The sequence below is a fragment of the Salmo salar genome, chromosome 11, assembly GCF_965601325.2.
Source record: "Salmo salar chromosome 11, fSalSal1, whole genome shotgun sequence".
In the NCBI taxonomy this organism is placed as follows: domain Eukaryota; kingdom Metazoa; phylum Chordata; class Actinopteri; order Salmoniformes; family Salmonidae; genus Salmo; species Salmo salar.
In genome coordinates this window covers 123,358,872-123,370,512 of record NC_138301.1, presented here as the reverse complement: position 1 = coordinate 123,370,512, position 11,641 = coordinate 123,358,872, and the positions used below count along the sequence as shown (strand labels likewise).

Genomic DNA, 11,641 nt, shown 5'->3' with positions numbered 1-11,641 from the left:
TGGTGCTGACTGTAGTGGTGCTGAATGTAGACTATAGTGGTGCTGAATGTAGACTATAGTGGTGCTGACTGTAGACTATAGTGGTGCTGACTGTAGACTATAGTGGTGCTGACTGTAGACTATAGTGGTGCTGAATGTAGTGGTGCTGACTGTAGACTGTAGTGGTGCTGAATGTAGTGGTGCTGACTGTAGTGGTGCTGACTGTAGTGGTGCTGACTGTAGACTGTAGTGGTGCTGACTGTAGTGGTGCTGACTATAGACTGTAGTGCTGCTGACTGTAGACTGTAGTGCTGCTGACTGTAGTGGTGCTGACTGTAGACTGTAGTGGTGCTGACTATAGACTGTAGTGGTGCTGACTATAGACTGTAGTGGTGCTGACTATAGACTGTAGTGGTGCTGAATGTAGACTAGTGGTGCTGACTGTAGACTGTAGTGGTGCTGACTGTAGACTGTAGTGGTGCTGACTGTAGACTGTAGTGGTGCTGACTGTAGACTGTAGTGGTGCTGACTGTAGACTGTAGTGGTGCTGACTGTAGACTGTAGTGGTGCTGACTATAGACTGTAGTGGTGCTGACTATAGACTGTAGTGGTGCTGACTATAGACTGTAGTGGTGCTGACTATAGACTGTAGTGGTGCTGACTGTAGACTGTAGTGGTGCTGACTGTAGACTGTAGTGGTGCTGACTGTAGACTGTAGTGGTGCTGACTGTAGTGGTGCTGACTGTAGTGGTGCTGACTGTAGTGGTGCTGACTGTAGACTGTAGTGGTGCTGACTGTAGACTGTAGTGGTGCTGACTGTAGACTGTAGTGGTGCTGACTGTAGACTGTAGTGGTGCTGACTGTAGACTGTAGTGGTGCTGACTGTAGTGTTGCTGACTGTAGACTGTAGTGGTGCTGACTGTAGTGGTGCTGAATGTAGACTATAGTGGTGCTGACTGTAGTGGTGCTGAATGTAGACTATAGTGGTGCTGAATGTAGACTATAGTGGTGCTGACTGTAGACTATAGTGGTGCTGACTGTAGACTATAGTGGTGCTGAATGTAGTGGTGCTGACTGTAGACTGTAGTGGTGCTGACTGTAGACTGTAGTGGTGCTGACTGTAGTGGTGCTGACTGTAGTGGTGCTGACTGTAGTGGTGCTGACTGTAGACTGTAGTGGTGCTGACTGTAGTGGTGCTGACTGTAGACTGTAGTGGTGCTGACTGTAGACTGTAGTGGTGCTGACTGTAGACTGTAGTGGTGCTGACTATAGACTGTAGTGGTGCTGACTGTAGACTGTAGTGGTGCTGACTGTAGACTGTAGTGGTGCTGACTGTAGACTGTAGTGGTGCTGACTGTAGACTGTAGTGGTGCTGACTATAGACTGTAGTGGTGCTGACTATAGACTGTAGTGGTGCTGACTGTAGACTGTAGTGGTGCTGACTATAGACTGTAGTGGTGCTGACTATAGACTGTAGTGGTGCTGACTGTAGACTGTAGTGGTGCTGACTGTAGACTGTAGTGGTGCTGACTGTAGACTGTAGTGGTGCTGACTGTAGACTGTAGTGGTGCTGACTGTAGACTGTAGTGGTGCTGACTGTAGACTGTAGTGGTGCTGACTGTAGACTGTAGTGGTGCTGGCTGTAGACTGTAGTGGTGCTGACTGTAGACTGTAGTGGTGCTGACTGTAGACTGTAGTGGTGCACATTAACGAATCATCCAGCACTGGATGCACAAACACCTGAAGCACTTACTGCTGGGATAACCTGCTAGCCTTCCCCAGGACAACAAAACGTTTAACTTACAGCAATGCTGAGGAAGTCGGAGAAGTCTGTGGTTCTCCTCTTACAGCACGACCAGCCCTGGAGAGGAGAAAGACAGAAGGGTTATCAGAGAGAGAGAGACCAGCCCTGGAGAGGAGACAGACAGGAGGTTGTCAGAGAGAGACCAGCCCTGGAGAGGAGAAAGACAGGAGGTTATCAGAGAGACACCAGCCCTGGAGAGGAGACAGACAGGAGGTTGTCAGAGAGAGAGAGACCAGCCCTGAAGAGACAGACAGGAGGTTGTCAGAGAGAGACACCAGCCCTGAAGAGGAGACAGGAGGGTGCCAGAGAGAGACCAGCCCTGAAGAGACAGACAGGAGGGTGCCAGAGAGAGACCAGCCCTGAAGAGGAGAAAGACAGGAGGTTGTCAGAGAGAGACCAGCCCTGGAGAGGAGAAAGACAGGAGGTTGTCAGAGAGAGACCAGCCCTGGAGAGGAGAAAGACAGGAGGTTGTCAGAGAGAGAGAGACCAGCCCTGGAGAGGAGAAAGACAGGAGGGTGTCAGAGAGAGACCAGCCCTGGAGAGGAGACAGGAGGTTGTCAGAGAGAGACCAGCCCTGAAGAGGAGACAGACAGGAGGTTGTCAGAGAGAGAGACCAGCCCTGGAGAGGAGACAGACAGGAGGTTGTCAGAGAGAGAGTCTATGTGTGTATTCCTTTTACCTTCAGTGCATCGTGGAACACAGGAACTCCAGGATGGTGGGTACAGGCATCTAATGAGGGAGAGAGGGAGTCAGAGAGAGAGAGAGGGAGACAGAGAGAGAGAGGGAGTCAGAGAGAGAGAGGGAGTCAGAGCGAGAGAGAGGGAGTCAGAGAGAGAGAGGGAGTCAGAGAGAGAGAGGGAGTCAGAGCGAGAGAGAGGGAGTCAGAGCGAGAGAGAGGGAGTCAGAGCGAGAGAGAGGGAGTCAGAGCGAGAGAGAGGGAGTCAGAGCGAGAGAGAGGGAGTCAGAGCGAGAGAGAGGGAGTCAGAGCGAGAGAGAGGGAGTCAGAGCGAGAGAGAGGGAGTCAGAGCGAGAGAGAGGGAGTCAGAGCGAGAGAGAGGGAGTCAGAGCGAGAGAGAGGGAGTCAGAGCGAGAGAGAGGGAGTCAGAGCGAGAGAGAGGGAGTCAGAGCGAGAGAGAGGGAGTCAGAGCGAGAGAGAGGGAGTCAGAGCGAGAGAGAGGGAGTCAGAGCGAGAGAGAGGGAGTCAGAGCGAGAGAGAGGGAGTCAGAGCGAGAGAGAGGGAGTCAGAGCGAGAGAGAGAGGGAGTCAGAGAGAGAGAGACAGAGAGAGGGCGACAGAGAGAGAGAGAGAGAGGGAGAGAGAGAGAGAGACTCATCCCCCTAAGATGCTAACATCTCACCATTACAATAACAGGGGAGGTTAGCATTCTATATCATACCCCCAAGACATGCTAACCTCTCACCATTACAATAACAGGGGAGGTTAGCATTCTATATCATACCCCCAAGACATGCTAACCTCTCACCATTACAATAACAGGGGAGGTTAGCATTCTATATCATACCCCCAAGACATGCTAACCTCTCACCATTACAATAACAGGGGAGGTTAGCATTTTATATCATACCCCCCAAGACATGCTAACCTCTCACCATTACAATAACAGGGGAGGTTAGCATTTTATATCATACCACCAAGACATGCTAACCTCTCACCATTACAATAACAGGGGAGGTTAGCATTTTATATCATATCCCCCAAGACATACTAACCTCTCACCATTACAATAACAGTGGAGGTTAGCATTTTATATCATACCACCAAGACATGCTAACCTCTCACCATTACAATAACAGGGGAGGTTAGCATTTTATATCATACCCCCCAAGACATGCTAACCTCTCACCATTACAATAACAGGGGAGGTTAGCATTTTATATCATACCACCAAGACATGCTAACCTCTCACCATTACAATAACAGGGGAGGTTAGCATTTTATATCATATCCCCCAAGACATACTAACCTCTCACCATTACAATAACAGTGGAGGTTAGCATTTTATATCATACCACCAAGACATGCTAACCTCTCACCATTACAATAACAGTGGAGGTTAGCATTTTATATCATACCCCAAACACATTATAAGCTAATAAGTTTGTTTTATTCACTGCCCTAGCACAGTCTGCCAACCTGGATGTCCTAGCCGTGTCTGAATCCTGGCTCAGGAAGACCACCAAAAACCCTGGAATTTCCATCCCTAACTATAACATTTTCTGACAAGATAGAACTGCCAAAGGGGGCGGTTTTGCAATCTACTGCAGGGATAGCCTGCAGAGTTTTGTCTTACTATCCAGGTCTGTACCCAAACAATTTGAGCTTCTACTTTTAAAAATCCACCTTTCCAGAAACAAGTCTCTCACCGTTGCCTCTTGCTATAGACCACCCTCTGCCCCCAGCTGTGCCCTGGACACCAGATGTTAACTGATTGCCCCCCATCTATCTTCAGAGCTCGTGCTGCTAGGTGACCTAAACTGGGACATGCTTAACACCCCGGCCATCCTACAATCTAAGCTTGATGCCCTCAATCTCTCACAAATTGTCAATGAACCCACCAGGTACAAACCCCAAAGCCGTAAACACGGGCACCCTCATAGATATCATCCTAACCAACGTGCCCTCCAAATACACCTCTGCTGTTTTCAACCAAGATCTCAGCGATCACTGCCTCACTGCCTGCATCCGTTATGGGTCAGCGGTCAAACGACCACCCCTCATCACTATCAAACGCTCCCTAAAACACAAAAACAAAAACAAATATACACAGGCAGTTAGGAAAGCTAAGGCTAGCTTTTTTCAAGCAGAAATTTGCATCCTGTAGCACAAACACAAAAAAGTTCTGAGACACTGTAAAGTCCATGGACAATAAGAGCACCTCCTCCCAGCTGCCCACTGCACTGAGGATAGGAAACACTGTCACCACCGATAAATCCACTATAATTGAGCATTTCAATAAGCATTTTTCTACGGATGGCCATGCTTTCCACCTGGCTAACCCTACCAACAGCCCTGCACCCCCCATAGCAACTCGCCCAAGCCTTCCCCATTCTTCCTTCACCCAAATCCAGATAGCTGATGTTCTTAAAGAACTGCAAAACCTGGACCCCTACAAATCAGCCGGCCTAGACAATCTGGACCCTCTCTTTCTAAAATTATCCGCTGCAATTGTTGCAACCCTTATTACTAGCCTGTTCAACCTCTCCTTCGTATCGTCTGAGATTCCCAAAGATTGGAAAGCTGCCGCGGTCATCTCCCCCTCTTCAAAGGGGTTGACACTCCAGACCCAAATTGCTACAGACCAATATCTATCCTACCATGTCTTTCTAAAGGTCTTCGAAAGCCAAGTCAACAAACAGATTACCGACCACTTCGAATCCCAGCGTACCTTTTCCGCATTGCAAACGGGTTTCAGAGCTGGTCATGGGTGCACCTCAGCCACGCTCAAGGTCCAAAACAATATCATATCCGCCATCGATAAGAGACATTACTGTGCAGCCGTATTCATCGACCTGGCCAAGGCTTTCGACTCTGTCAATCACCGTATTCTTATTGGCAGACTCAACAGCCTTGGTTTTTCAAATGATTGCCTCGCCTGGTTCACCAACTACTTCTCTGATAGTTCAGTGTGTCAAATCGGAGGGCCTGTTGTCCGGACCTCTTGCGTTCTCTATGGGGGTGCCACAGGGTTCAATTCTCGGGCCGACTCTCTTCTCTGTATACATCAATGATATCGCTCTCGCTGCTGGTGATTCTCTGATCCACCTCTACGCAGACGACACCATTCTGTATACTTCTGGCCCTTCCTTGGACACTGTGTTAACTAACCTCCAGACGAGCTTCAATGCCATACAACTCTCCTTCCACGGCCTCCAACTGCTCTTAAATGCAAGTAAAACTAAGCGCATGCTCTTCAACCGATCACTACCCGCACCCGCCCGCCCGACTAGCATCACTACTCTGGACGGTTCTGACTTAGAATATGTGGACAACTACAAATACCTAGGTGTCTGGTTAGACTGTAAACTCTCCTTCCAGAATCATATTAAGCTTCTCCAATCCAAAAATAAATCTAGAATCGGCTTCCTATTTCGCAACAAAGCCTCCTTCACTCATGCTGCCAAACTTACCCTCGTAAAACTGACTATCCTACTGATCCTTGATTTCGGCGATGTCATTTACAAAATAGCCTCCAACACTCTATAACAGTGCCATCCGTTTTGTCACCAAAGCTCCATATTCTACCCACCACTGCGACCTGTATGCTCTCGTTGGCTGGTCCTCGCTACATATTCATCGCCAAACCCACTGGCTCCAAGTCATCTATAAGTCTTTGCTAGGTAAAGCTCCGCCTTATCTCAGCTCACTGGTCACCATAGCAGCACCCACCCGTAGCACGCGCTCCAGCAGGTATATCTCACTGGTCACCCCCAAAGCCAATTCCTCCTTTGGCCGCCTTTCCTTCCAGTTCTCTGCTGCCAATGACTGGAACGAATTGCAAAAATCACTGAAGTTGGAGATTTATATCTCCCTCACTAACTTTAAGCGTCAGCTGTCAGAGCAGCTTACCGATCGCTGCAGCTGTACACAGCCCATCTGTAAATAGCCCATCCAACCAACCTTCCTCATCCCCATATTTGTTTTTTTTTCTGCTCTTTTGCACACCAGTATTTCTACTTGCACATCATCATCTGCACATCTATCACTCCAGTGTAAATTGCTAAATTGTAATTATTTCGCCACTATGGCCTATTTATTGCCTTACCTTCTTACTTCATTTGCACACACTGTATACAGATGTTCTATTGTGTTATTGACTGTACGTTTGTTTATGTGTAACTCTGTTGTTTTTGTCGCACTGCTTTGCTTTATCTTGGCCAGGTCGCAATTGTAAATGAGAACTTGTTCTCAACTGGCCTACCTGGTTAAATAAAGGACTTGTTCTCAACTGGCCTACCTGGTTAAATAAAGGACTTGTTCTCAACTAGCCTACCTGGTTAAATAAAGGACTTGTTCTCAACTGGCCTACCTGGTTAAATAAAGGACTTGTTCTCAACTGGCCTACCTGGTTAAATAAAGGACTTGTTCTCAACTGGCCTGCCTGGTTAAATAAAGGACTTGTTCTCAACTGGCCTACCTGGTTAAATAAAGGACTTGTTCTCAACTGGCCTGCCTGGTTAAATAAAGGACTTGTTCTCAACTGGCCTACCTGGTTAAATAAAGGACTTGTTCTCAACTGGCCTACCTGGTTAAATAAAGGACTTGTTCTCAACTAGCCTACCTGGTTAAATAAAGGACTTGTTCTCAACTGGCCCACCTGGTTAAATAAAGGACTTGTTCTCAACTGGCCTACCTGGTTAAATAAAGGACTTGTTCTCAACTGGCCTGCCTGGTTAAATAAAGGACTTGTTCTCAACTGGCCTACCTGGTTAAATAAAGGACTTGTTCTCAACTGGCCTACCTGGTTAAATAAAGGACTTGTTCTCAACTGGCCTACCTGGTTAAATAAAGGACTTGTTCTCAACTAGCCTACCTGGTTAAATAAAGGACTTGTTCTCAACTGGCCCACCTGGTTAAATAAAGGTGAAATAAAAAAGAAAACAACATAAAAAGGTAGGCTCTCTCTCCCTCTGTTATACACATCAACAACAACAAGATCAGCAACACCTCACTGACCATTTTACTTGCAAGTAAAATGGTCAGTGAGGTGTTCTCTCATTTGTGTCTGGAAGGAGCTAGCTAGCCAGCTTTAGCCAGTTAGCTTGGGTGCTTCCCCATTGTTTATCAGTGCAATTTTGACTGCCAACTAGCTGAAACAGTTTGTGAGGTTCTATCTAATGTTCCTTCGTTAGATTTTAGCTCATCTAGAGCGTTCTTAACTAACCTTATTTTTTTTATTTTTTTTTGCCTACGCTTACTGTCATATTCAGCCAGTGTTAAGGCATTTGTAAATTCATCAGTTATTCTGCACTCTGAATTTACGAACGCAAGAGATATGCTAACTGGATAACAGCCGTTCAACTTTCTTGCTAGATAACCAAATGATAACTGCATATCTATCTGTGTAATGTTATAGCCACTGGAAAACGATACGAGGGGGAAAAAGTCACAGTCACTCATTCACTCCTCCAATGGCATGACATCCTCCTAGCAGTTAGCTAGCTAACGCTGATTTTTCCCTACAGGTATGGAATTTACTTTTCTTCCCCCCCCCCCCAGTCCAGTTGGTGGCGACAACAAAGCTTGAATGTAGTTCGACCCAAAAGAAGAAGATTCAAAAGTCGTCATCACGTAGAGGCAGCACTACGTATTGTAATCTTAATTTGAATATTCGATGAGGGTTGTTGACGTCAGCCGCCCCTTATTCAAATGTGGAGGCGCTATGCTAGTAGCCTGAATCATGAATATGCATAACCATCTCCGATATAAAGTGTTTTGTTTTTTTCAAAACGTGTCTTACTTAAATCCGAACACTAGTAACAATTTAAGCATTACGAAATGTTCATTCTATTAAATAAAACAACGCCACATGCAGGAGGGAGACATATTCATGGCCCTATCTCTTCCCTCTGCTTTGATACGTTGTGTCGAAACCGTACAGTAACGTTAGTGCTTTGATAACAGGCATCGAAATGTCGTTCGCTTCGCTATCAAATCATCCCGTCACTAATTAAAAGATAACGATAGTCCCCCTAAACGTGGATATTCAACGTTTATTAAGAGAATACATGCTAACGTTGCTAGCAACAGTAGCTACTAGAGTCCTAGGCGGCGAGGTAGATAGCTAGCTAACGTTAGCACTGCTAGCTAAGAATCAAAAGTTGACTGGATAAATCAAATCAAATTGTATTTTTATTTTATTTTTTACATGCGCCAAATACAAAAATACATTGAAATACTTACTTAGGAGCCATTTCCACTGATTCAGAGTTTAAAAAAAAATATATATATATGTACAAATCCAAATAGCATGAAGTGGAATAAACTACAGGAGTGTACGTTACAAGTGACAGATCAATTGTGCCGGGTAAAAATGACTAGGCATCAGCATAGATCACATTTGATATTGTTCAACGTGTTAACTAACTAATCGTACAGTTAAATAAATACTTTTAATTAAATCACCAAAAAAAAACGAGCATGTTGTTTATGTAGTAGTTAACCGGCTACTGTAACAGTAGGCTAGGCTAACGTTGGCTAGCTTACCATCGGGGTTGTCGTCTGCCTCAAAACGTTGACCACATCCTTTGTTGTAACACAGAAGCGACATGGTACTAACAACAAGTTTTACATTAAACCCACTGTAAACGGATAAACCCGATTTAATTTAAGATGTGGAGGATAAAATATGTGGAGCTTAGCCTAACAACTTATCCGTGCATTCCTCGTTCTCTTTGATACTTCCGGAAATGGCCGATGTGACTCGGGAAACATCGAGAACATCGACGATTCGAGAAAAAACTAATTACACATCATTTCAAATGTTAAGAATTGAGAATAAGAATTAATTAAGTTAAGAATTCATGTCGGTGCTTTTCTCATCAAGTGACATTATTGAAGAAGAAAATTAAAAGTGGTCTGTCATTCTGTCCGTTTAATGTTTAACCATTTTGGTAGTTATACTCTGACAATACAATGCTTATGAACTTTTTTTTTCTTCAGCATTATTAAACTACCAAATAAAGAAACAATAAAATTGGTATGTGTAATGGGGGGGGGGGGGGGGGGGGGGGGGAATGTGAATCAAAGTAGGCTGTCATTGCTATTGTACTAGTCTTAATATGGTTTGCGAGTCTACTAAGGATTGCTAGCGAGTGCCTCAAATGGGGAATAATCATCAGAACATTTACATCATTAATTCTTCCTACTACTGATACACTATTTATTCAAAAGTATGAAGACACCACTTCAAAATTTGTGGATTTGGCTATTTCAGCTAAACCTGTTGCTGGCAAGTGTATAAAATCGAAACACATTGCTATGCAATCTCTATTGACAAACATTGGCAGTAGAATGGCCTTACCGAAGAGCTAAGTGACTTTCAATGTGGCAGAGGTCATAGGATGCCACCTTTCCAACAAGTCAGTTCATCACATTTCTACCTTGCTAGAGCTGCCCTGGTCGACTGTAAGTGATGTTATTGTGAATGTCTAGGCACAACAATGGTTCAGCCTTAAAGTGGTAGGCCACACAAGCTCACAGAAGAGGACAGCGCCTAGTGCGTAAAAAAATTGTCTGTCCTTTGTTGCAACACTAAATACTGAGTATCAAACTGCCTCTGGAAGCAAATATCAGCACAATAACTGTATGTTTGGAAGCTTCATGAAATGGGTTTCCATGGCCGAGCAGCCGCACACAAGGCTAAGATCACCATGCGCAATGCCATGCGTCGGCTGGAGTGGTGGAAAGCTCGCTGCCATTGGACTCTGGAGCAGTTGGAAACGCGTTCTCTGGAGTGATGAGTTACGCTTCACCATCTGGCAGTCCAAAGGATGAATATGGGTTTGGCAGATGCCAGGAGAACGCCACCTGCCCCAATGCATAGTGTAAGAGGAGGAATGATGGTCTGGGGATTTTTTTTTCATGGTTCGGGCCCCTTAATTTCAGTAAAGGGAAATCTTAACGTGGCAACAGTTTGGAAAAGGCCTTTTCCTGTTTCAGCATGACAGTTCCCCGGTGCACAAAGCACTGTGCCCGACCTCACTAATGCTCTTGTGGCTGAACGGAAACAAGTCCCCTCAGCAATGTTCCAACATCTAGTGGAAAGCCTTCCCAGAAGAGTGGAGGCTGTTATAGCAACAATGTTCCAACATCTAGTGGAAAGCCTTCCCAGAAGAGTGGAGGCTGTTATATCAGCAATGTTCCAACATCTAGTGGAAAGCCTTCCCAGAAGAGTGGAGGCTGTTATAGCAGCAATGTTCCAACATCTAGTGGAAAGCCTTCCCAGAAGAGTGGAGGCTGTTATATCAGCAATGTTCCAACATCAAGTGGAAAGCCTTCCCAGAAGAGTGGAGGCTGTTATAGCAGCAATGTTCCAACATCAAGTGGAAAGCCTTCCCAGAAGAGTGGAGGCTGTTATAGCAGCAATGTTCCAACATCTAGTGGAAAGCCTTCACAGAAGAGTGGAGGCTGTTATATCAGCAATGTTCCAACATCAAGTGGAAAGCCTTCCCAGGAGAGTGGAGGCTGTTATAGCAGCAATGTTCCAACATCTAGTGGAAAGCCTTCCCAGAAGAGTGGAGGCTGTTATAGCAGCAATGTTCCAACATCTAGTGGAAAGCCTTCCCAGGAGAGTGGAGGCTGTTTTAGCAGCAATGTTCCAACATCTAGTGGAAAGCCTTCCCAGAAGAGTGGAGGCTGTTATAGCAGCAATGTTCCAACATCTAGTGGAAAGCCTTCCCAGAAGAGTGGAGGCTGTTATAGCAGCAATGTTCCAACATCAAGTGGAAAGCCTTCCCAGAAGAATGGAGGCTGTTATAGCAGCAAAAAGGGGGGGACAACTCTATATTAATGCCCATGATTATGGAATGAGATGTTCAACAAGCAGGTGTCCACATACTTTTGGTCATGTAGTGTACGTGCCTGTGTGGGGAGCAACCTCAGTTCCGTGGCAGAGGGATCTGTGTGCGCGCACTGCGTGCCCCCGGGTGGTCAACATCAATGCCTACTCCACCAACACAACTGGAGAGAGAGAGAGAGAGAGAGAGAGAGAGAGAGAGAGAGAGAGAGAGAGAGAGAGAGAGAGAGAGAGTGAGTATGTTTAGCTCTCTCTGTGCCTCCGTCGTGTGTTACGCCACTCGCCAGTCCTATAGGATGTGTTGAAGCGCGCACTCTAAAGAT

At 45.8% G+C, this 11,641-nt stretch overlaps 1 protein-coding gene across 2 annotated transcripts in view; it reads right to left on the bottom strand.

The window, feature by feature from the left end:
* chordc1b (cysteine and histidine-rich domain (CHORD) containing 1b) overlaps window positions 1-9,230 on the bottom strand; it is a 37,681-nt gene extending 28,451 nt beyond the window's left edge. For both annotated transcript variants that reach the window (XM_082958340.1, XM_082958341.1), the window contains exons 1-3: window positions 9,008-9,230; window positions 2,463-2,512; window positions 1,784-1,840 (exon numbers count right to left, since the gene is read on the bottom strand). In XM_082958340.1, coding sequence (XP_082814466.1) covers window positions 1,784-1,840; window positions 2,463-2,512; window positions 9,008-9,071 — 171 coding nt within the window. In that variant the 5' untranslated portion in view covers window positions 9,072-9,230. The remainder of the gene's footprint in view (window positions 1-1,783; window positions 1,841-2,462; window positions 2,513-9,007) is intronic.
* Window positions 9,231-11,641: the final 2,411 nt, after the last annotated feature.